General features: G+C 36.8%; 1 protein-coding gene across 1 annotated transcript; it reads right to left on the bottom strand.

Annotated features, from left to right (window-relative positions):
• Nucleotides 1-24,413: 24,413 nt before the first annotated feature.
• Nucleotides 24,414-25,898, bottom strand: SST (somatostatin). The gene is made up of 2 exons (XM_010352581.2): nt 25,638-25,898; nt 24,414-24,779 (listed from the first exon to the last, which is right to left on the bottom strand). The coding sequence occupies exons 1-2, from the start codon at nt 25,773-25,775 to the stop codon at nt 24,567-24,569; spliced, it is 351 nt and encodes a 116-aa protein (XP_010350883.1). The 5' UTR covers nt 25,776-25,898; the 3' UTR covers nt 24,414-24,566.
• Between the last annotated feature and the right edge of the window lie 644 nt (nt 25,899-26,542).

Below are 26,542 nucleotides of genomic sequence, written 5' to 3'. Positions count from 1 at the left end.
AATGCAAGAAATCAAAAACAATGAAAAAATGAAGAATGCCTTCAGTGGGTTCATCAGTTGAGGAAAGAATCAGTGAACTTAAAAGTAAAGTAGATCACTAGAAATTTTTCCAAATTAAAATTCATAAAGAAAAGAGAATTTAAAAAAAAAATACAGAAGAAAACATCCATGAAATGTGAGAATATTGGCAGGTATAACATACACATGATGGGAATGCCAGAAGAAGAAAAAAGAGAAAATAGAGCAGAAGAAATATTTAAGGTAATAATGCCTGAAAATTTTCCAAAATTAATGATGTGTACCAAACCACATGAAGCTCAGAGAACACCAAGCAGGATAATCACCAAAGTAAACCAAACTAAAACAAAAAAAACCTGAATATATCATATTCGAACTGAAGAAAACCAAATACAAAGAGAAAATCTTGAAAGTAGCCAAGGGAGGGTGGGGGGAAACTGTCTTATAGAGCAGATTTTTCACCAGAAATAATGCAAGCAATAAGAAAATGAATTAAAATATTTAGTGCTTAAAGAAAAAACCAACAACCTAGAATTTTATGTATAGCAAAATTGTCCTTTAAAAGTAAAGCAAAAATTCTTTCTCAGAGGAACAAAAACTCACAGAATTTATTGACAGAAAGCTTACCCACAAGAAATATTGAAAAAAGCTCTTTAAGCAGAAGTAATATAATATTTGTCAGAAACTTAGAACTACATAAAGAAAGATGGAGTATCAGAGGAAAAAAAACACATCAAATATAATCTTTTTATTTTTCTGGTTCTTAATTGATCTACAATATAACTGTCAGTTTATAGTAATCATAGTAACAATTTACTGGCTGATTTTAGCATATTAATAAGGGAAACATGTAACAGCAATGTCTCAAGATACAAATGGAAGGAACAATGTTATAAGGTATCTGAACTCACATGGAATAGCATAGTGTTATTTGAAGGGAGACATAGAATAGTTCAAAATTTATTGTGAAGTCTATGGCAACCACTAAAGCCAAACATATCAAGGAAATAAGGAGAGAGGGAGCAACAACAAAGAAGAAATGCAACAAATGGAGAATAGTTACAATAGTCCAAACATATCACTAATCACTTTTAATGTAAATAATCTAAATATACCAATTAAAAGACATAAATTGTCAAAGAATGTGGACCAGAAAAAAGCAAGATCCAACTATATGTTATCTATAAGAAACCCACTTTACATATAAATGCTTAGCTGGATTCAAACTAAAAGAATACTTTTTTTCCCATAAATTGAGAAGCTGATCCTAAAATTCATATGGAAATTGAAGAGATAATGAATTTATATATATATATATATATATATATATATATATATATAGAGAGAGAGAGAGAGAGAGAGAGAGAGAGAGAGAGAGAGAGAGAGAGAACAAAATAGAGGACTCACACTTCCTAATTTTAGAATAACTGCAAGACTATGTAGTAATACAGGTAGTATGGTAATAGCAAGAGGATAAGCATATACATGAACGTAATAAAATAGGGACTCCAGAAATAAATCCTTACATATAGAGTCAATCGATTTCATAAACTTTGCCAAGACAATTCAATAGAGAAAGAAAAGTCTCTCTGATGATTAGTTTTATATGTCGACTTGACTAGGTCATGGAGTGCCCAGTATTCTGTTAAACATTATTCTGGGTGTGTCTGTTTGAGTGTCTCTGGTTGAGATTCACATTTGAATTGGTAGATGGAGAATTCAAATGTGAATCTCCATCTCCAGAGATGGTGGATTGCCCTCTCTGATGTGAATAGCCTCATTTAATTTATTGAAGGCCTGAATAAAACAAACAGACTGAGTGAAAAAGGATTCTCTCTCTCTGCCTGACTGTCTTAGAGCCTCAGCTCTAAGTCAGTTTGATAAGATTAAACATTAATCTTATCCTATTTTAGGACTTGAATCAAACTGGACTATACCATGAGCTCTTCTAGGTCTCCAGATTCTCAGCTACAGAGCTAGGAACTTCTTAGTCTCCATACCTGTGTGAGCCAGTTCCTTATAATAAATCTATTTGGAAGGATAGATGGATGGATGGATGGATAGATAGATAGATAGATAGATAGATAGATAGATAGATAGATAGATAGATAGATAGATAGATAGATAGGACAGATAGAGACTAATCTCTCATAGAAAGAAACCAATCTATTAGTCTGATTCTTGGGATAACTCAGACTAATATAGTGTCTTCTTTTACACATTTTTAGCTTTTATTTTAGATTTGGGGGTACATGTGCCAGTTTGTTACATGGGTATATTGCATAATGCTGAGATTTGGGGTGCAAATGATCCCATCACCCAGGCAGTGAGCATAGTACCCAATAGTTAGTTTTGCAACCCTTCCCCCTTTCACTCCCTCACCCTTCTAGTAGTCCCTACCGTGTATTGTTGCCATTGGATGCCCATGAGGTACCCAATGTTTCGCTCCCACTTATAAGTGAGAACATGTGGTATTTGGTTTTCTGTTCCTGCATTAATTTGCTTAGCATAATGGTCTCCAGCTGTATCCATGTTGCTGCAAAGGACATGGCTTTGCTCTTTCAATGGCTGCATAGTATTCCATGTTGCAGATGTACCACATTTCTTTACCCAATCCACTGTTGATGGACAGGTAGGTTGACTCCATGTCTTTGGTATTGTGAGAGTGCTGTGATAAACATGGTGGTCTGTGTGTCTTTTTGGTCGAAAGCTTAGGTTTTTTCTTATTTGGTTTTTGGATATATATCCAGTAATGGGATTGCTGGGTCGAATGGTAGTTCTGTTTCAAGTTATCTGATAAATCTCCAAACTGCTTTCTACAGTGACTGAACTAAATTTACACTTCCACCATCAATATATAAAGTTTCCCTCTTGTCCGCAGCCTTGTCGGCATCTGTTGTTTTCTGACATTTTTTTGTTTAAGCCATTCTGGCAGTGTGAGATAGTGTCTTATTGTGGTTTTTATTTGCATTTCTTTGATGATTAGTGATGTTGAGGATTTTTTCATATGTCTTTTGGCTGCTTGTATGTCTTCTTTTGAGAAGTGTCTGCTCATGTCTTTTGCCCATTTTTTTAAGTAGGGTTATTTATTTTTTGCTTGTTGAATTGTTTAAGTTTCTTACAGATTCTAAATGTTAGACCTTTATCAGATACACAGTTTTCTAACATTTTCTCTTATTCTATGGGTTGTCTGTTCACTCTGATGACAGTTTCTTTTGCTGTGTAGAAGCTCTTTAATTAGGCCCCACTTGTGAATTTTTGTTTTTGTTGCAATTGTTTTTGAGGATTTAGTCATAAATTCTTTTACAAGGTCAGTGTCCAGAATGGTGTTTCTTAGATTTTCTTTTAGGATTCTTACATTTGGAAGTCTTACGTTTATATCTTTAATCCATCTGGAGTTAAGTTTTTATATGGTGAAATGTAGGGGGTCTGTTTTTATTCTGCATATGACTAGCCAGATATCCCAGCATCACTTATTAAATAGGGAGTCCTTTCCCCATTGCTTATTTTCCTCAAGTTTGTCAAAGATCAGATGGCTGTAGGTTTGTGGCTTTAGATTTGGGTTCTCTATTCTGTTCCATTGGTCTATGTGTCTGTTTTTGTACCAGTGCCACAGTGTTTTGATTACTGTAGCCTTACAGTATAGTTTGAAGTTAGATAATGTAATGCCTCTGGCTTTGCTGTTTTTACTTGGGATTGCCTTGGCTATTTGGACTCTTTTTTGGTTCCATATGAATTTTAGAATTTTTTTTCTTTTTTAGTTCTATAAAAAATGATGTTGGTAGTTTGATAGGAATAGCATTGAAACTGTAGACTGCTTTGGACCATATGACCATTTTAACAATATTGATTCTTCTAATCCATTAGCATGGAATGTTTTTCCATTTGTTTGTGTCACCTAAGATTTCTTTTAGCAGTGTTTTATAGTTCTCCTTGTAGAAATCTTTTACATCTTTGGTTAGATGTATTCCTAGGTTGTTGTTTTTGTTGTTGTTGTTGTTGTTTTGTGTGTGGCTACTATAAATGGGATTGAATTTTTTATTTGGCTGTCAGTTTAAATGTTACTGATTTGCAGAAATGTTACTGATTTTTAGTCACTGATTTCTATCCTGAAAGTTTACTGAAGCGTAGTATAGCACCTTCCATAAATGCTGGAATAACTTGATATCTATATACAAAAGAATAAAGTTGGATCCCTACTTCATATTATATACTACAGTTAATTTAAAATGTGGCATATACCAAAATATAAGAGCTAAACATAGAAAATTATTAGAAGAAAATATAGGAATAAATCTTTGTTATCTTGAATTGGGCAAAGATATTGCTTTTTAAATTAATAAAATGTATTTATTAGAACAGTTTTAGATTTACAAAAAATGTAGGCAGCTGGTATTGAGAGTTTCCATATATCTTCTTTCCCACACACAGTATTTTCTATTATTAACATCTTGCATTAGTGTGGTACATTTGTAACAGTTAATAAACCAGTATTGATACATTATTAAGTATAGTCCCTAGGTCACATCATGAATACACCATTATACTATTATGTAGAATTATACCATTATACTATTATATGGAATATGTATCATGGCATACAGGATAGCCCTCAAATCCCTTGGACTTTGCCTATATATCCCTTCCCACTTCCTCTGATCCCCTGGTAACCTGTGATCTTTTATCGCCTCTATAGTTTTGCCTTTCCCAGAATGTCATATGTTTGTAATTATACAGCATATACCCTCTTCAGAATGGCTTCTTTTATTTAGCATTATGTTTAGGGTTTCTCTATGTCTTTCTATGGCTTAAAAGCTCATTGTTTTTATTACTAAGAAATGTTTCATTCTGTGGATGTACCACAGTTTGTTTAACCATTCACCTGCTGAAGGTCCTCTTGGTTGCTTCTAGCTTTGGACAACTATAAATAGAGCTGCTGAAAACATTCACGTGCAGGTTTTTATGTGGGTATGTTTCCAACTTATTTAGGGTGCAATTGCTAGATTTATGTTAAGACTATGTTTAGTTTTGTAAGAAACTGCCAAACTGTCTTCTAAAGTGACTGTACCATTTTTGACAATTTTGTATTCTCATTAGCAATGAATGAGAGTTCCTCTTGCTCCACATCTTCATCAGCATTTGGTATTGTCAGGTTTTTGGATTGCAGCCATTGTAACAGATATGCAGTGGTGTCTCATGGTTGTTTCAATTTGCGATTCCCTAGTGATATATCATGTTGAGCACCGTTCCCTATGTTTATCTGTTGTCTGTATATCTTCTCTGGTGATGTGTTTCTTCAGATCTTTTGCCCATTTTTGAAATTGGGTTAGTTTCTTATTGTCAAATTTTAAGAGTTCTTTATATATTTTGCATAGAAGTTGTGATGGTTAATACTGAGTGTCAACTTGATTGGATTGAAGGATGCAAAATATTGTTCCTGGGTGTGTCTGTGAGGGTGTTGCCAAAGGAGATTAACATTTGAGTCAGTGGACCGGGAAAGGCAGACCCACCCTCAATCTGGGTGGGCACCATCTAATCAGCTGCCAGCTTGGCCGGAATAAAAGCAGGCAGAAGAATGTGAAGCAGAAGGAAGTGAAAAGACTAGACTGGCTTAGTCATCCAGACTCCATCTTTCTCCCATGCTGGATGCTTCCTGCCTTCAAACACTGGACTCCAAATTTTTCAGCTTTGGGACTAGGACTCATTTCCTTGCTTTTCAGCTTGCAGACAGCCTATTGTGAGGCCTCACATTGTGATCATGTGAGTCAATACTCCTTAATAAACTCCCCTTTATATATATACATCTATCCTACTAGTTCTATTCCTCTAGAGAACACTAATACAGAAGTCCTTCATCAAATGTCTGTTTTATAATAGTTTCTCCCACTCTGTGGCTCATCTTATTATTCTCTTAGCAGTGTCTTCCACAGATAAGATTTTAATTTTTATAAAGTTTCAACTTATCATTTTTTCCCTTGGGTCATCCATTTGATGTTGAATGTAAAAGTCACCCAGATTTTCTCCCATGTTACCTTCTAGATCAGGGGTCCCCATCCCCCAGGCCATGGAGTGTTACCAGTCCATGGCCTGTGAGAAACCAGGCTGCACGGCAGGAGGTGAGCAGTGGGTGAGCAAGCATTATCACCTGAGCTCCACTTCCTGTCCAATCAGTGGTGACATTAAATTCTCACAAGAATGCAAAACCTATCATGGACTGCATGTGAGGGACATAGGCTGCATGTTCTTTATGAGGATCTAATGCCTGATGATCTGAGGTGGAACAGTTTTATCCCCAAATCATCACCCTACCCCTTGTCTGTGGAAAAAAATGTCTTCCATGAAACTGGTTCCTGGTGCCAAAGAGGTTGGGGACCACTGTTCTAGATCATGTATATATTTGCGTTTCCATTTGGTTACATTTTGCGTAAATTTTTGTGAAAGCTGCATCATTTGTGTTTAGATCCTTTGACTTTTTGTTATTTTATTTTATTTCAGTTTGTTGCTTTCTTTTCTGTTTTGCATATGAACATCTAATTATCCCAATACCATTTGTTGAAAATAGTATTCTTTTTCCATTAAATTGTCTTTACCCATTTGTCAAAGATCAATTAATTGCATTCTGGGCATTTTGTTCTGTTGTAATTAACTATTCGTCAATTGTTGCTCCAATATCAGGCTATCTTGACTACTGTAGTCTTATGGTAAGGCTTAATGTAGGGTACTGTCAGTCCTCCAACTTTGCTCTGCAGTATTGTGCTGGCTATTATGGGTCTTTTGTGTTTTTTGTACACTTTAGAAGGCATTTGTCAACATCTACCATATTTCTTGCTGATATTTTGATTGAAAGTACATTGAATCTATAGATCAAGTTGAGAAGAATTGATATCTTTACAATGTTGAATTATCCTACCCATGATCATAGAGTATCTCTCAATTTATTTGAATTTTTAAAAATTTCTTTCATCAAAGTTTCATAGTTTTCCTCATATAGATCTTGTATATATTTGGTACATTATATTTGGGCATTTTTAATTTTTTTGTTTATGTTTTGATGCTAATGTCATTATATTGTGTTTCAACATTAAATTTCAATTGTTCGTTTATGGCATTTGGAAAATAAGTGTCTTTTGTATATTAAGCTTGTATCCCATAAACCTTACTATAATCACTTGTTAAATTCAGAGTATTTTTGTTGTCGTTTCTAATTCTTTGGGATTTTCTACATAGAAAATTACGTCATCTGCAAACAGAAACAGCTTTCTTTCTTTTCAATCTGTATGCTTTTTAAAATTTTCTTTTATTATCATATTACATTAACTAGAACTTCCCGTATGATGTTGAGTAGGACTGGGGTAACAGGACATACTTACCTTTTCACAGTTTTAGGGGGAAAGTATCTAGTTTCTCATCAGTAAGTATGATGTTAGCTGTAAGTTTGTTGCAGACATTCTTCATAAAGTTGAAGAATTTTCCCTCCTAGTTTGCTGAGCTCTTTTATGTTGAATAGATGTTGGATTTTGTCAAATGCTTTTTTTCTTTTTTTCTTTTTCTTTTTTTGAGATGGAGTTTCACTCTTGTTGCCCAGGCTGGAGTGCAATGGCGCGATCTCAGCTCACCACAACCTCCGCCTCCAGGGTTCAAGTGATTCTCCTGCCTCAGCCTTCCGAGTAGCTGAGATTACAGGCATGAGCCACCATGCCCAACTAATTTTGTATTTTTAATAGAGATGTTTCTCCATGTTGGTCAGGCTGGTCTCGAACACTTGTTTTTTTTAATCTATTGATATAATTATGCTATTTTTATTCTTCAGTTTCTTTTTTCTTTTTTCATAATTTCCAAGTTTTATTTTAAGTTCGGGGGTACATGTGCAGAATGCGCAGGTTTGTTATAGGTGAAGGTGTGCCATGGTGGTTTGCTGCACAGATCCTATTCAATTGTCAGCCAGGTATTAAGATCAGCATCCATTAGCTATTCTTCCTGTTGCTCTCCCTCCCTTCGCCTCCCCTGATAGGCTCCAGTGTGTGTTGTTCTCCCCCGTGTGTCCATGTGTTCTCATCACTTAGCTCCCACTTACAAGTCAGAACACGTGGTATTTAACTTTCTGTCCTCACATTATTTTGCTGAAGATAATGGCTTCCAGCTCCATCCATGTCCCTGCAAAGGACATGATCTCATTCTATTTTATGGCTGCATAGTATTCCATGGTGTATATGTACCACATTTTCTTTATCCAGTCTGTCACTGATGGGGATTTAGGTTGATTCCATGTCTTTGCCATTGTGAATAGTGCTCCAATGAACATACACGTGCATGTGTTTTTATAATAGAACAATTTCTATTTATTTGGGTAGATACCCAGTAATGGGATTGTTGGGTAAAATGGTATTTCTGCCTCTAGGTCTGTGAGGAATCAGCACACTGTTTTCCACAATGATTGAACTAATTTACATTCTCACCAACAGTGTAAAAGCATTCCTTTTTCTCCACAGCCTCACCAACCTTTGCTGTTTTTTGACTTTTTCATAATAGCTATTCTGACTGGCATGAGATGGTATCTCATTGTGGTTTTGATTTGCATATTTCTAATGATCAGTAGATATTGAGTTTCTTTTTGTATGTTTGTTGGACCCATGTATACCTTCTTTTGAAAAGTGTCCATTCATGTCCTTTGCCCACTTTTGAATGAAGTATTTGTTTTTTCTTGTAAATTTGTTTAAGATCCTTATAGATGCTGGATATTAGGCCTTTGTCAAATTGACAGATTGCAAAAATTGTCTCCCATTCTGTAGGTTGTCTGTTTACTCTAATGATAGTTTCTTTTGCTGTGCAGAAGCTCTTTAGTTTGATTAGATCCCATTTGTCAATTTTAGCTTTTGTCGCAATAGCTTTTGGAGTCTTCATCATGAAATCTTTGTGCCTATGTCCTGAATGGTATTGCCTACATTGTCTTCTAGGATTTTTATAGTTTTGTGTTTTACATTTAAGTCTTTAATCCATCTTGTGTTTATTTTTGTATATGATGTAAGGAAGGAGTCCTGTTTCAGTTTTTTTGCGTATGACTAGCCATTTCTCCTAGCACCGTTTACTAAAGGGAATCCTTTCTTCACTGTTTGCTTCTGTCAGGTTTGTCGAAGATCAGATGTGTAGGTGTTCGGTCTTATTTCTGGGTTCTCTGTTCTGTTCCAGGGGTCTATATGCCTGTTCTTATAGCCTGTACCATGTTGCTTTGGTTACAGCCTCATAGTATAGTTTGAATTCAGATAGCATGATGCTTCCAGTGTCTTTCTTTTTGCTTAGCATTGTCTTGGCTATTGAGGCTGTTTTCGGTTCTGTATCAATTTTTAAATGGTGTTTTCTAATTCTGTGAAGAATGTCAATGGTATTTTAATGGGAATAGCATTCAATCTATAAATTGCTTTGGGCAATATGGCCATTTTCATAATATTGATTCTTCCTATCCATGAGCATGGAATGTTTTTCCATTTGTTTGTGCCATCTCTTCTTCAGTTACTTTATGTGATGGATTACATTGATTGATTTTTGAATGTTAAACCAGACTTGTATACTTGGAAAAAAGCCCCAGTTGGTTGTAGTTATAATTCTTTTTGTACATTGTTGGCTTTGGTTTGTTTTTTTAATGATTTTTGCATCTATGTTCATGAGAAATGTTGTGTAGATTTTCTTTCTTGTAATGCTTGATCTGCTTTCCTCTGCTTGTATTTTCTGGAAGACATTGTAAACAATAGTATAATTTATTCCTTAAATGCTTGGTAGTATTTAGCAGCAAAATCATCTGGGCCTGGTGCTTCATTTTTGGAAAGTTATTCATTTCTCATTCAATTGCTTTGTTAGAAATCAGCCCATATCGATTACCTATGTCTTCTTATACAAGTATGAGTGGTTTTTATCTTTCAAGAAATTGGTCCATTTTATCTAAATTATTAAATTTGTAGACATGGATCTGTTCACAATATTCCTTTTTTATCTTTGTAGTTACTGTAGAAGTAGTAACGATTACCCCTTTTGATTTATGATACTTGTCATTTTTGTCTTCTTGCTCTTTTTTTGCGTTACCTTGGCTGGAGGTTTATCCATTTTATTGATCTTTTTAAAGAACCAACTCTTGATTACTTTGATTTTTTTCTATTGATTTTCTGTTTTTCATTTTTGTTCTAAATTTTATTACTCATTTTCTTCTGCTTGCTTTGGATTTATATTGCTTATCTTTCTTCAGTTTCCCGAGGTAGGTACTTAATTCAGGTCTTTCTTCTTTTCTTCTATTTTTTGAGACAAGGTCTCTCTCTGTCTTCCAGGCTGGAGTGCAATGGCAGGATCATGGCTCACTGCAGCCTCAACCTCCCCAACTCAAGTGATTCTCCCACCTCAGTCACCGAAGTAGCTCAGAGTACAGGGGTACACTACCATTCCTGGCTAATTTTTAAAAAATTTTTGTAGAGGCAGGGTTTTGCCACATTGCCAAGGTTGGTCTAGAACTCCTGGGCTCAAGCCATCTGCACACCTCGGCCTCCCAAAGTGTGATTACAGGTGTGAGCCCTGTGCCTGGCCAGATCTTTCTTCTTTTCTAATACATCCATTTAATGCTATAAATTTTCTACCAAGCACTGCTTTTGCTGCATCCCACAAATTTGGATAAAGTTATATTTTCATTTTTCTTTAGTTAAAATTGTGTTTTAGTACCTATTACAAGGAAAATATTTAAAAATTTTAAAAACAGTGTTTTAATTTTTGTGACTTCTTTAATTCATGTGTTATTTAAAATTATGTTGTTTAATCCACAAATATTTGGGAGATTTCCAGCTATTTTTCTGTTCTGATTTTTTAGTTTAATTTCATTATGTTCGTAGAGCATACTTGGTATGGTGTTTTTACTTTTTTATTTAATTATTTTAATTCTAAAAATTTGTTTAGATATGTTTTATGACTCAGAATGTGGTCTGTCTTGGTTAATGTTCCATGTGAGCTTAAGAAAAATGTGTATTCTGCTCTTGTTGGCTGAAGTATTCTATAAATGTCAATTCGTTCTAGTTGATTAATGGTGCTGTTTAAGTCAACTATATCCTTACTGATTTTCTGTTTGTTGGATATGCACATTATTGATAGAGAGACATTGCAGTCTCCAACCATAGATTTGTTTATCTGTAGATTTGTTTATTTTTCCTTGCACCTCTGTCAGGTTTAGCCTCAAACATTTTGATACTCTGTGGTTAGGTGCATACATGTTAATGATAATAATCTTCTTGGAGGACTGACTATTTTATCATTATGTAATGTCCTCCTTACCCCTATAACTTTTCTTGTTCTGAAGTCTTCTTTGCCTGAAATTAATATGAAATGTTCCATTTTCTTCTGATTTGATTATCATGGTGTACCTTTTTCATCATTTATTTTTAATCTATCGATGTCTTCATGCTTATAAATTTCTTGTAAACAACATACAGTTAGGCCTTGGAAACATTGCAAACTCCAACTTGAGGCACTATTTTTCCATTTTATCTGTACTACATATCTTTCCAAATATAATCTTATGATTTATTTTTTTCTTCCCTGTACCTGGACACTCTAATTCCTCTGCTGCCTTTAAAATTCTTAAGAGTGGATTTTAATTTTTTTTCTTCTACAATGTTTTTTTTTCATTCTTGCGTTCTGTATTACTCTCTAGAACTTGTTTGGTGAAGAGTTTGAAAGGGACAACTTGTACTGATACGCTGTTCAGAATATAGCCATTTTAAGCCATGCAATAGTTGGTCTATTGCTTATACAGATAACTGACAAGTTAGAAAAGACAAATTAGAAGAGACAATAATTTTTGTTCCCATTTATGCCATATTTTCCAGATTTATTTTCCATGACACAATTCCTTAATTATACACAGAAGCACTCGTCACTAAATGTAAATGTGTTTGAAATGTACTCTCAAGAGAATAAGAGCTCTAATTAAAAAGTTATCAATAAAGAAGTTCTAATAAATGAGTTAGCCTACACTTCTTACCAACTGTGGCTAGTTAAGCTGGAGCTATGTTCTCCAAAATCCCCCACCTGGCATAGATTCCAGGTTAGGGCTAGACACAAAAAAAATGTACATGAGTGGCTCACTCATGTAATCCCAGCACTTTGGAAGGCCGAGGTGAAATAATTACTTGAGCTCAGGAGTTCAAGACCAGCCTGGGCAACATGGAAGCCCCATCTCCATTTTTTTAAAATTCAAAAAGTAGCCAGGCACGGTGGCACGCACCTGTAGTCACAGCTACTAGGGAAGCTGAGGTGAGAGGATATTTCAAGCCCAAGAGGTCAAGGCTGCAGTGAGCCGTGATTGTGCCACTGCACTCTAGCCTGGGCAACAGAAGGAGACCCTGTCTCAAAAAAAAAATTTTTTTTTTTACATGAGATTTGGAAGGTGAAAATGAGACAGCAACCTGTACGATGTAGGATTCCAGGAAGCACTGCAATTTGCACATGTTGCCATTGATCTGCTGGCTCACCTTAGTGACCTGGAGCAGCAACTGGGCCCATAGCTGCTCCAGCTCCCACCATATCCCCTTCTTTTTCTTCTCTGACTTCTAGGACAACCATGTACACAGATCTTTGCCCAAGAACACCAGCTGTTTTTACAAGTCTCTCAAGTGGTTGAGGTTGGAGACAGTGAGAGACAGATAAGGATTCCAGTTAATTATTATTTTTTTCTTTTTTCTTTTGAGACAGAGTCTCACTCTGTCACCCAGGCTGGAGTGCAGTGGTATGATCTCAGCTCACTGCAAGCTCCACCTCCCAGGTTCACGCCATTCTCCTGCCTCAACCTCCCGAGTAGCTGGGACTACAGGCGCCCGCCACCATGCCCGGCTAATTTTTTGTATTTTTAGTAGAGACGGGGTTTCACTGTGATCTCGATCTCCTGACCTCATGATCTGCCTGCCTCAGCCTCCCAAAGTGCTGGGATTACAGGTGTGAGCCACGGTGCCTGGCGGATACCTGTTAATTCTTATGAAATCTACTTAACAGCAGTTCCCAGGTTTCTCTCGTTCATCTCATTTTACAGCCAGCTTTTCTTCTCAACTTTTATCACTGTTGACTACAGTGACTTCAGGCAAACCACCAAAGTAGCCTCCTACAAACTTTTATTACCAGCCCCCCACAACTGTGTAAAGTTTAATCTCTATTTAAAAGTCCTGTATTCCATATCACTCATAGTGATTCCAAGATCCTGATCAAACTCCAGTTGATACAGAAATTGGTACCAAAGTTTGTTCCATGGGAACAAGACCTTAAAGATGGATTCTCTGAATTGGTTCTGAGTTATCTAATTAACAGATTTCATTATACTTATAGGCATTAATAAGTCTGTGGTAAAGGAGATATTTGTAGCCCATGACATAAAATTTACCTGAATTGCCACCTGTAGGTGCCAATAATCAAGAACTTATAGAAAGCAAGGCTTTGGATGGCCAGGTAGTTGCTACCAAGAACATTTTCATGAAAATAAGGAGGATACTGGAAATAATGGCATTGGACAACTTGAGAAAAAAAAATATGAGCTCACGGATTTAATTTCCCAGCTCAATGTGTAGGTAAGTGACCAGAAAGCATCTATTGTTACTTGAAAAGTGACTTTTATCTCCTTAGCTATAAGGCTAAGATTTCTTAAAACTAAAACCAAAATTCAATTCTAAAAATGAAAAAATTAACTGCAAATTGAATTAATAACATGAAAGGGTCTTTTAGGCTCAATGTGTTGTTTAGAAAGGAGTAGGATATTGAAGACTGGTGGTTGGGGATATGTGGTCAGATTCTGGTGAAGCTGGTGAACTTGAACCCCTAAATTCTGCCAAGTCTCCTTTTACCCTTGTCCAAAGAAGTTAGTCTCCCTTTTCTTGAAGAAATTTTAATACTCCACTAAAACGGTGACCTTAAAAGGGCTGCTGATCCTTTTTCCTTAGGATGTATCCCAACCATCTCCTTTGTTTCTGGAGCTATCATAGAATCAAATCCCAACAGTTCCCAGGCAGTAAGGTATAGGAGTGACCTTGAGAAAGTACCACCAAATAATTTTACAATTTTGCTAAAAGGTGTTGAAAAAAAGACTGGGAGATTTGTATGAGAATGGATACTAAGAATGAAAGAAATATAATGTTAGATTAGACTAAACTGGTTAATGTGGGCATATTAAGGAGATATTATTGGTTATGTGTACTATTAGCTCTGGTGGCTAGAAGCGGCTCTCAGAGTTTTCTTACTTAGTTGATTGGAACCTAAACCCTAAAGTGGCCTACACTAAATAAAGTTAAAGTAATGTTTTATTGGTTTATGACAGAGGAAATTATCCTGGATTGAGGAGCTTGGAATACTGGAGTGGCTTTATCACATAACACTTGCTCATTCACCTCGTACCTATGGCCTGTGAGAGGGACCAGCAACACTCTTTCTACCAAGGCTGTGAATGGGAAAACGCCCACAGAGCTCTGTGAAGCCTCATGAAGTCTCTCCTCTGTAGGCCAGAAATAACAGTAAAAGTTGCTGTCATTAAAATGAACTCCGTGAATTCCTGGGAGTCCATTTTATTTTCAGATCCTGGGGCATCAGAGGCCAATAATGGTGCTTAAAGCCAGAGATGAGTTGAGTGTGCTTACCACAACAAGCAGTAGAGGTAAAGTAGAAGTCAAAATGATTTGACCAACAGAGATCTTCAGTATTGTTTAATCTATCTTGGTTTTCCCTGAAACTGAAGTCAATGGGCATTTTTTATATATATTATATATATTATATAATATATATTATATATTATATACAATATATTTTATATATATTATATATTATATATTTTATATATATTATATATATATTTCTTTTAAAAACCCTCTAAGTCTAGTGGACATCAAGGTGACTTGAATTGCTACAATAAAAAGCTATAACACTTCAACCTCTTCCAATATTTGAGCCAGTTCACAGACCAGAGCTCCTTGAATGAAGAGAAGGTTGATCTACTTGAGGAAGAACCCTGCTAAACAGCCAAAAATGTATACTTTTAACCTCCCCAAAGAGATTTGCATGCATTGATCAGGGTAACTGTATGTTAAGAAAGAAGAAATTGCCACGGTTTGGGGACGATTACTGGATATTAGCTCCAAACTCATGCTTATTCTTACAAAATGAAAACCCCACTGTTGTCCACAAGTCAGTGTAGGAGCTTATGGATATCAGGTGATAATAAACTTTTAGTTCAGATTCATCTCCCAATAAGCACAATGTGTCCCTGTACCCACTTTGGGGCTCTTCCCAAGGTCTAAAATGCAGAGTTGAAATAGAAAATCTCCCCAACTGACAGAATTCCCAAAATGACTCCCTGATCCACGGAAAGGAGCCATTATTGTAGAAAAGGCAAGTGGAAGCCAACAGAACAGCCTCAACCTATCAAAATAGTAAACCAAAACCAATACCACATCTCAAGAGGGACTGCAGAGGTTTGTGTCACCATCAAAGACTTAAAAAATACAGAGCTAGTAATTCCTGTAGCATTTCCACACAAGTCACCTATATTTGATTTGTGCAGAAGACAGATGAATGTTGAAAAATGGCAGTGAGGTGTCATAAAACTATTAAAATAGTAACTCCAACTGCAACTGTTGCTCCAGAACAGCACATTCCCTGGCACCTGGTATATAGCTATTGATCTGGAGAATGTATTTTCCTCTCTATACTTGCTGATAAGGTCAACAGAAATAGTTTTCTTTTAGTTGGCCAGGATAGGAATATACCTTCATGATCCTAGCTGGGGATACATCAACTCTCAAACTCTGTGTTATTACATAATCCACTCAGGAGGGACTTCAGTCACCTCTACATTTCACAGAACATTGTGCCTGTTCATTACAGTGGATATCACTGGAGACTGGAACAGATAGGCAAAATAGAGCAACATCTCTAAATATCTTGGTAAGACACATGCATGCTACAAGGTGGCAAATGAATTCTAGAAAACTTCAAGGACCTTTAACTTCAGTGAAATATCTAGGGATCTAGTGGTCTGGGTCATACTGAGATTTTTTTTTTTACTGTTATTTTAGGTTCAGGAGTATATTGCAGGTTTATTATATAGGTAAATTTTGTGTCACAGGGGTTTTGTGTACAGATTATTTTGTCATTGAAGTAGTAAACATAGTACCCTATAGATAGTTTTTTATTCTTCTCCTTCCTGTCACACTTTACCCTCAAGTAGGCTCCAGTGCCTACTATTCCTCCTTTGTATCCATATATTCCTAATCTTTAACTCCTACCTATAACTGAGAACATGTGGTATTTGGTTTTCTGTTCCTGTGTTAGTTTGCTTGAAATTATGGCCTCCAGATCCATTCATGTTGCTGCAAAAGACATGATGTCATTCTTTTTTATAGCTGTGTAGTATTCCATGGTGTATATGCACCACATTTTCTTTATTCAGTCTGTCATTGATGGGCATTTAGGTTGATTCCATGTCTTTGCTATTGCAAATAGTGCTGCAATGAATATACACATGTATGTGTCTTCATAGTGAAATGATTAATATTCTTACAAAGATGAAGTAAGAATCACCTATTCTCGCCTCCTAACAAAAAGAGACAAAATAGCTAGTGGGATTCTAGGATGGAAGCAGTATATACCTTTTTTGGACATACAACTGAGGCCCGTTACCAAGTAATCTGAAAATCTCCCAGGTTTTAGAAAGACTTAGAAGAAAATAAGTATTTGAAATAGATCTGGGCTTCAGTATAAGCCGTTCTACCATTTTGACCATAATTCCCAAAAGAGCCATCCTGTTTGGATTGCACTGTGGCACATAGGAGGGCTTTAGGGAAGATTTGGCTAGCTCCTGTAGGTGATTCATGATGAATCATGTTTTGGAATTAAGCTATTCTATCCTATCGAGATAACCATGCTCCTTTAAAAACAAAACCAAAAACCCACAGCTTCTGGCGTCTTCCTAGACCCTAGCAGAGATTGAATGCTTGACCGGAGTCTATCAAGTTACACTGCAGCCTGAGTTTCCAGGAACTGAGTACTGACTGATCCACCAGCCCATAAGCTTGGGTGCATGCAGCAGCATTTCATTAACAAATGAGAATGATATGTAGGATTTAAGGCCCATACACATCTTGAAGGCACAGGTAAGCATAAGCAAGTGGTCCCAGGTACCCACAGTCTCTACACCTACTACACTGCTTCTTCTATGGGTAGATAACCCACATCCACCACCTCATGAAGGGATTCCTTATAACTACTTGATTAAGAACAAAAGTTAGGACTGATTTATAGATGGTTCTTCACAACAAGATAGCACCCACCAAAAGTGAACAGCTATAGCACTGCAGCACTGCTCTGGGGCCGCATTAATAGAAGGGAACCTTCTTCTACTCTAGAAAGATGAAGCAGTTCCATTTTGGAGGGTATTAATCAGCTGTCACTTGTAATATTGCATATTGTTTTGGATATCGCCCTTTAAGAAATATAGATTAATTTAAGCAGTTCTCGGACAGAGCGTACAGAGTGGTGAGGAGAATTTGAAGCTAGGCTATGCAAGAAATGTTAAAGTAACTGAAGGAATTTAGTCTGGCAAAGAAAGCACTCAGGTAAGGGAAATAATAATTGTCCATATGTTTTTAAGGGCTAATTCTTCAGAAAAGCTGGTCTTAATTTTAAACTTTTCCATGTGAGCTATCAGTGACTTCGGGCAAGTGGTTTAAATACCTTGAACATCAGTTTCTATATCTACAAAAATGGAGTTATAAATTACTATTCTATTGTCTAACTTATGAATTATAAAATGTGTGAAGTTCCAGTGAGATTGTAGACCACTTTAATAAATTGGGAAGTATTTTAAAAATTGTAAGTGGTTCTTTTCTTTATTATCAAAGGCATTTGTAAAGAAGCTAGTATATGCCAGTCGCATACTAGAGTTTTCAAAAGATAAAAAGTCTAGTAAAGCCTAGCCTTTTTTTCCTCAGAACTTTCATGTTGAAAAGTTGGGATAAACATCAATATATAAGTAGCTATAAATATGTAAACAAAAACATAACCATAGAAACACACATGTACATGTGTACACACAACTCTAGTAACACAAGATAGCACTAGGTGCATGTGAATAAGAAAAATTCCGTTAAAAGTAAAGGAAAATCTTACCCAAATGACTTTTAAAAAATAAAGAGAACTTACTGGATCATACATACCAAAAAATACAATGGTGAGGTTTTTTTCAAAATTAAGGTTAATATTGTACTTTAATAAGTACACAAAATACCCAATTTTAGTTACATCTCTCCACTCTGTCTTCTACAACACAGGCTTTCAAACTGCAGAGAAAATCTTAATATGATTGACAGAAGCTCTCAGGACTACCTCTTCATCCACTATCAGAACCATCAGATGTCCCAGTAGTGCCCAGAGAAGTTTATGGTCATGTGACTATAGGTAAACCAATCCCTATGTCTAGGGGATGATATATTCTAATTGGCTTAATCCATTCTAATATCATTCCTGAACTGGAAATGGAGTCAATTTCAACCACACTGCTGAGAATACACAGAGGGGTGGTTTACTCAAAGTGTGTATTAGAAAAGAAAAACTGGGAAGAGAAAGAGGAAGAAGGAGAGGAGAATGAAGACGGAAGGCAGCAGCAACAACTTCAGAAATCAGTTTGCTGCAATGAAAACAAGTAACCCAAAAGTAAGTGTTTGGTAATTCCGATGAGAGAAAGAGCCTGATTGCTGAGGAATTCCAGAAGACTTTGCAAAGACTGCAGAACTTGATTAGGGGTCTTACACATGAGTCCGTCCTGCTAATCCATGTATAATTACAAACAAAAATGGTGATGAAGAAGGGAGTGATGAGAAGTTTAGTAAAATCGTTGCTTTCCATCCTTGTTTGGGGGTTGAGCAAATGTACGTGGAAAAGTGAGGGGAAAATTATGTCCTACTCCATATAGAATTTACTACATATAGTATAGAATATACTACATATAGAATTTTAACTCTCATGATGTGCATTTTGTAGCTGAACAAATTGATACCCAAGGACAGCAGTTTTAGGGCACTCTAATATTTTCCTTCATAAAGTGTGTCATCTGACCTTAATGCAGCATTGGAAATAAAAATGTACTTTCAGGTTTTTTATACAGGAAAGATAGAATTAAGCAGCAATTAACTAGAAATGCATTACCTTTCTTAACTATTTGAACTTTACCTTAAATGTCTGAATTTCTTTGAAATATTATTTATATTAATAGTACTATTTAATATCTGGATAACAACTTCATCATCCTAATGTACCATATTCTGAAGACATGTGAAGCTAATAATTTAGCAATTTCTGTGACCTAGAATATTTATATGAGACCCCTTACTACTTATGTGACCTAGAATATTCATAAGAGACCCTGAGAGGTATATGAACTACCTCTCCAGATTTCAGCTCAGGCCAACTTTTTACAGGTACACCTACAAGGTCAGAGGGTGGAAGACATGGCTACTACCCAGTCATGACAGAGGCAGATATCATGGCCTGTGCAGTAAAGACTGTGGCCAGTCGATTTGCAGTTGCTTAAGGCGAAATGTGCCCACATTCTGAGTTGTACTAAAACCTGGGTATGAGGAATTTAATGAGAAAAGGAGTGCTTAAAACATGAGGTCACTGATTTTATTTTTTATTTGCCTATCCATTCATTCATTTAGTAAAGTTAAAGCTATGACATTGAATATATGAGAAGAAAGGTTACAAATAATTCCTTGGAAATAATGCCCCTAGTAAAGTCACAAAATGAAATCCCAATCCCAGAGCCTAAATCGCTTTCTCCTCTAACAATAATAGAGTAGTAATACCCATTTGTATTATAAATTGAAGAGCTAAGTTACATGGCCTAGAGCTGATCTATTCTTAATTTGCCTAGCAAGTTACAATTTTCCTTTAACTCTGCTCTTTTCCCTAAGATACAGTAGGAAGAGCACGGGATTGGAAATCAGATGACCTGGTTTCATCTCTACTTTTAAGCAGCTGGGGACACCTTTGGCAAGTTACTTAATCTCTTTGATTCTCCGTTTCTTCATATACAAAAGAGAAATATTAACTCATTTCAAGCTAATGTGGATTATGTTATCAAAGTGTATACTACATCGTTATACCTATAACTTATTCACTTCATGCAGAATAAAACCATGTAGACTTCTAAAACATAATTAAAAACCAATAAGAAAAATAGTTTAGTGAGAGAGACACAGAGAGAGAGAGGAGTCATTGACAGCTTTTCCCAACTCCTGCAGGAGTCATTTCCTAGCACTCTGTACAAACTTCCATCATAGCATTTGGTTACTTTTTATGAATGTATGTTACCTATTCGACTCAGCTTCCTGAAAGCAGGGTCCTTGACATGTAAACTTTGTTTCCCAGTTTCCAGCACATCCTTGACATTGAGGCACATTTTAGGTGATAAAAAGAAGAACCCCTGGAATTAAAGCATTCATTCTCATTTACTAAAGAGCCAGGGGTGTGGTCATCAAAGTGTTTCCTTCTTAGTTTTGTGGTTGTGAACCATGACTGATTTGAAGACTACCTCTCAAGGCACACTACTATTTCTTTATTTTAAAAATTTTCTATTTTCTGGGACAGCCACTTCTTTTCCACTCCAGGACAGAAGCATCCTTTATTTCTTGGGTCTAATCTAGTGAAAGACAGTCCCTTGAGTTTCTTTTCTTCCTATTCAATGCCTTCACCACTTCTTCCTAATGTACAAGTTATTTTGTACCAAATGTCTTGTTCCCTTTCAGAAGAAAACAAACTGTTTAGTGGAGGGTAAGGAAGCTCCAGGAACAGAATTAGTATTCACATCAGACTAATAAAACATAGCAATTATCTAGAATGGTAGATTCCTTGAGGGACAGTGTAGTGGAATAATCAAAATAACCCTGAGATAGGAGAGGGAGAGTCTAGCTTTGTTCAAACTCTGTGGCAACTTACTGGTTTCTTAGAAACCTTAATCTCTCCAAGTCATCTTGCAGTAACATAAGTGGTGAGGACAATATCATTTCTGAGCCTCCTTTCATATTGGATACTTAGAATTAAAGGTATACTTTGTGTCACTATAAAACTGAATTGTCAATATGTTGAGAATAGTTTCAGTCAAGGCCAAGAAAAGTGCCATGTATTAGGGTCAAAAATGGATCTACATGATCTTGAAATAAACAAATGTGAGAAAAAGGTTAGTGAATCTAATTTTCTATAACTGTGAGCCTCATAGTTGGTGGACAGTTAAGCAGCCCTGCCAAGGGTTTTGTACCATGGTTAAGGAAAATTGAACTGGTTGAAGCTTCCAAAATGACTGAGTCTGCTAACCACATGCTTTAGTGGTTATTAAAATCGTAACTATGTGCTATTTCTGTCATCACACTAGCATCACATAAAATGGCCACTGATGTCGTTTTCCTATGCCAACTAAAGCAATAAGAATGTTGCCTCCTCCTAAATAGAGATTTATTTCACTAGACACTGTAAGTTCATAGATCATTCACTCACTTTTTCAATGAACACTGAGACACTATTACACATAAGACACTGTATGAGATTCTGAGTGGACCATAAATATGAATCAGACACATATCTATTCAAAGGAAGTTTACACACAAACACTCACTCACTCTTCTCCATACATTCATGCAACTATCATGAATGGTTCAAAGTGATAAATAAGCACCATGAAAGAGACACAGATTAAGACACAGATCAGAGAAGGCAGGTATTCCACTTGAGGGTATAAAGCAAGAATTTTACAGGCAAGAAGTATGTAATATGGACTTTCAAGACTAGATTAGGTTTATCCCATGGAAACAGCAGGAAATAGCAAACGCAAAGAAAGAGAGGCTGGGAAGCATACCACGTATGAGAAAAAAAGTTGACATCAGTTGTAACATCTAACATTTATTTACTGTTCAGCGTGTACTAAGAACTTTAGATACACGGTCTCAGTGAATCCTCATAAATGCTAGGGGTTAGTTCTGCTGTGTGCCTAGTTTCAGGTGGGGAAAGTAAGGTCCAGCAGTAAAGAACACCTAGCTCAATTTTTTTCATTAAAAGAAATACCAGGCTGCTCAGGATGGCTGAAGCACGTGGTTGTGGCAGGGAAGAAGGAAAATATATAGATGATTTACTGTGGCTAGGTAATAAATAGGCTAGAATGCTAGGCTCTTTCAGTGAATCAGACTTAAAGGGAACTCAAATGAACTAAATAGGAAGTAAAAAGCAAGATCCTCTGTATATGTAAAATAAAACAAAGCAGAACAAAGCTATACTCTATATATTACTTAAAACAGCCCAAAATCAGCCCCCCTTGAGCACCCTTGTCAATGTCAAAGCACAAAATGGCAGTCGTCAGTCACATCTAAAAGAGACATGAGTGCCTTTTCTAATATGACCCTCTGCTTACAAAAGTGGGCAAACTGAAGCTGAAAGATAGTTGATTGTGTTCAGATGTTTTACTCAATTTAAGCTTTAAAAATATGTATGTATGTGAGCATATGACTACATAATTCTTGCCAATTATTTTCTTTCTTTCTCTCTCTCTCTTTCTTTCTTTCTTTCTTTCTTTCTTTCTTTCTTTCTTTCTTTCTTTCTTTCTTTCTTTCTTTCTTTCTTTCTTTCTTTCTTTCTTTTTTTTTTTTTTTTTTTTGACGGAGTCTCACTCTGTTGCCCAGGCTGGAGCACAGTGGTGCTATCTCGGCTCACTGCAACCTCCGCCTCCCGGGTTCACGCCATTCTCCTGCCTCAGCCTCCCAAGTAGCTGAGACTACAGGTACCTGCCACCACACCTGGCTAATTTTTTGTATTTTTTTTTTACTAGAGACGGGTTTCACCGTGTTAACCAGGATGGTCTCGATCTCCTGACCTCGTGATGCCACCACCTCAGCCTCCCAAGCCAATTATTTTTGTACTACTATTGAGAACTGACAACAAAGATGGTACTAAAAACTCGAAATCCCCTGACACTCATACACGGCCCAGAAAATCATTAAGTTGTGTTTTCATCTGTGCTTTAATTATCATATGATGCTATTACTCCACTGAGGTTTTTTTGATAGCCAGATGTACATAAGGCATTTAGCACAGACAGATCCCATAAGCGGACATGCATTAATCCCCACACCTAAGTGTCTTGTAAATAAAAGATATACCAGAGCATCAAAGGATGTTCTGTTTTCACAGAGATTAGTAAAGTGGCTTGGATTTTTTTTCTTTTGTTTGATCAGCTGTTCAGAAATTAACTTCCTCTAAGCCAGCCACATTCAAATGTGTATTATCTAACACAAATATTTTCTATAAAATATTAAGCTCTTCTTAAATGTTTTTATGATACTACCAGTTAGTTTATACTACAAGGATTTATATTGAGCCTGGATATTTATGTTTGGTTTTTATTCCGGTAGCTATGCAGAAATGCAGTTGATAGCTAAAACACACATCCCCCAAAGGATATCTCTTTAGATCTCTGTAAATTAAATTAGCAATGTTTCCATTTCTGTCTTGAGTGGTCCCATTTGGCATGTTGCTATAAGACTACCACCTTTACTGAGTATTTAAGAATAATTTTTGTGTTTTTATTTGACTCCCATATTGATAAAATTAAGAGAATACTAGAGATGTCTCCTTCAGCTATTTCCTAATTATGGTTTTGAGCTCCAATACCTGCAATATGGATAGCATTCAGTGAGGTAAACCAACGTGCATTTCTTGCAACCTATAGTACATCCAGAAGGAATCTTACAATAAAAGCAATATTTCTCCCTGAGAAAAAAATATCTTAAAAGCTTGCTTTTAAAACAGTCATTTAGCACTGTTCAATTAGAGAGGATTGTCAAAGAAGATACAAAAGCAATGGTATTTCTCTAGATAAATGTTTGCAAACTAGAAACAAATTCAGAATCTCATGTTAGGTATTTAAGCTAGACTTTTTCTCAACCACTAAATGACTTTTTTCCTTCCATCTTTTCTTATGTTATGTATTTTACATATCAACCTGGTAGATAGTTGGATTTTTCAGCCTAACTATTCACACACACTCATTTCAATAGTCCAACATATAATTTAGGTGTATTTAATATGTAATTAATGTTTGTGTCAGCCCCTCCCAGTAATTATCATTGAATTAAAGTTTGAATTCATAGAGTTATGTGAAATTATTTAGGTTTAAAGTGACTCATGTTATAATAGTTATCATTTAAAACATAAACTTTATTGCCACTGAGAATCTTAAATAGATGTTTGTGAACATTGGAGTGCCTATCTCCAATAACTTTACTGAAACCACCACTCAAGCTTATTATGTATTATTGAACAGAAAGATTTACTCAATAGAAATCAAATTCACATTTTTCATAATTTCACCATAATTTTATTTTATATTTACAGTCTTCAATTTCTAATGCAAGGGTCTCGCTGAGGATTTGGAGGATTAGGAAAGAGAGATGGGGTTTAGGGGTGAGGGATCAGAGGTCTGGTATGGACTTTACTAATTAAGAAAGCTAACAGGATGTGAAAGTCTTCCAGAAGAAATTCTTGCAGCCAGCTTTGCGTTCTCGGGGTGCCATAGCCGGATTTGAGTTAGCAGATCTCTGCAGCTCAAGCCTCATTTCATCCTGCTCAGCAGCCTGGGACAGATCTTCGGGTTCCAGGGCATCATTCTCCGTCTGGTTGGGTTCAGACAGCAGCTCTGCCAAGAAGTACTTGGCCAGTTCCTGTATATGGCAGAAGGGATAGCAAAAGAGAGAAAGAGAATGAGGGAGGACAATGGAAAAAAATTGAAAAGCCTAAATTAAAGAACAGATTTGGTCACACACAAAATCCAGTTTTTACAGCTGCGCATTTTTTGTCACATTTAAAATCAATCAAGGATATAAAAATCAGGGTAATTGCTATAATTACCAAGTTACATAAAAAGGCTTTAAGAGCTCAAATGTTTCTGCAACCTTTCTGTCCCTGTAGACTTAAAACACACACACACGCACACACACACAGACACACACACACATTAAGACCATTCTGGTAAGATAAAGTGTGTGCCAACAATTTAATTCAATTTTCATATCACGAGCTACAAAGTAGAATTGCTTTACCATTTTACCAAGTAAACTGCAGGGGAACGAGACTTCTCACAATCTCGAACATACTGCGTTCGGTCTTTAGAGTGCCCCTTTGCCCTAGTCCCGACTTTTAGACGTGAGATGCGCTAAGAGGTAGCAGCTTCAGAGGTCTGCGTTTCAGCACCTGGGTCAGCGCTTCCCAGGGTCAGCACCAGGGATAGACGCCATCATCGCTTTGTGCCCAGACAACTACCCAGGTCTTGGAATTTTCTTGAATACCAAGTAAGAACTCACCTGAACTGTGACCGACTCCGCTTATCATGGGGAAAAAAAGAGTTAGAAGGGGATTCTAGCCTTTGAAAGTTTTCTCAAGAGCTTTGAGAGATGAGGGACCCAGAAAAGCACCTAAACTCTTTAGAAGGATTGAGCATCCCTTACGTCCAAACCAGTGGGGCAGGAGCAAGAGTAAGGGAGGGCTGGAGAATCCGGGAGACGTCGAGGGAGTCTCCTTACCTGCTTCCCTGCGGCAGCAGCCAGGGACTTCTGCAGAAACTGACGGAGTCTGGGGTCCGAGGGAGCGCCGGTGACACCGCCCAGGGCCAGGACGATGGACAGCGCAGCCAGCGCGCACTGGAGGCGGCAGGACAGCATCTCGGCGGCGCCGGGAAAGCTGAGCTGAAGAGTGGCTGGTCAAACTCTAGGCGCGGATCAGCAAGCAGCAGCGATGGCTCCGAACCTCGCGACTCCTAAAGCGGCTTGTGTGCTCTCAACCGTCTCCCTCGGTTTTAAACTCTCTCTTGACGTCAGGCTAGGAGGCGCCCCCAGATCTCACCAGCCCTTTTACGCACCATTAGTCTCGCAAAATCAATCACAGAAGACAGGGGAGGCGACAAGATCTAAAGTGTCTTACTTAAAAAAAAAATACTGCACACCCACAGGGACACACAATTCCACAAGCCCCACGATTTATACAATCTTTTATTTTCACTCAGTGCTATGAGCATACACATTCCATAATTTCACTCCCACACATGCACACTCAATTACACACAAACAGAGGCTCAAACACTCAGCCCTTAAAGAGCAAATACACTATCACCCTTAAATGCACATAAATGTACCCAGACAACTCCATCTGTCATCATACTCAAACATTTTAGTAAGGCCCGACAAATGCAAAAGGACATGTGTATGGCAGGTGGAGATCAGAATCATTCTTCTAATAACAGATCTGGGAATGAAATATGGACAGTAAAAGGACTGCGTGCTCTTTATTTCCTCCATTATCTCATCAAAATTCTTGAAGATGTAACAAGGCTCTGAAAGAACTTCACTCTTCTCTAAAATGGGGGAGAAGGTACCTCGGGCTCACTCTCCCTCCCTGTTTCTCAGTAACTGAGACTTCTGGTCTACCTGCC

Source organism: Rhinopithecus roxellana, chromosome 1 (genome assembly GCF_007565055.1).
Source record: "Rhinopithecus roxellana isolate Shanxi Qingling chromosome 1, ASM756505v1, whole genome shotgun sequence".
Classification (NCBI taxonomy): domain Eukaryota; kingdom Metazoa; phylum Chordata; class Mammalia; order Primates; family Cercopithecidae; genus Rhinopithecus; species Rhinopithecus roxellana.
This window is presented reverse-complemented; position numbering and strand designations above follow the sequence as displayed.

Bases quoted from the DNA above. Each gene is read 5' to 3' on its own strand.
- SST (XM_010352581.2), bottom strand. From the start codon at position 25,775: ATGCTGTCCTGCCGCCTCCAGTGCGCGCTGGCTGCGCTGTCCATCGTC. The intron at 24,780-25,637 runs GTAAGGAGACTC...TGCCATATACAG, and splicing joins CTGCTGCCGCAGGGAAGCAG to GAACTGGCCAAGTACTTCTT.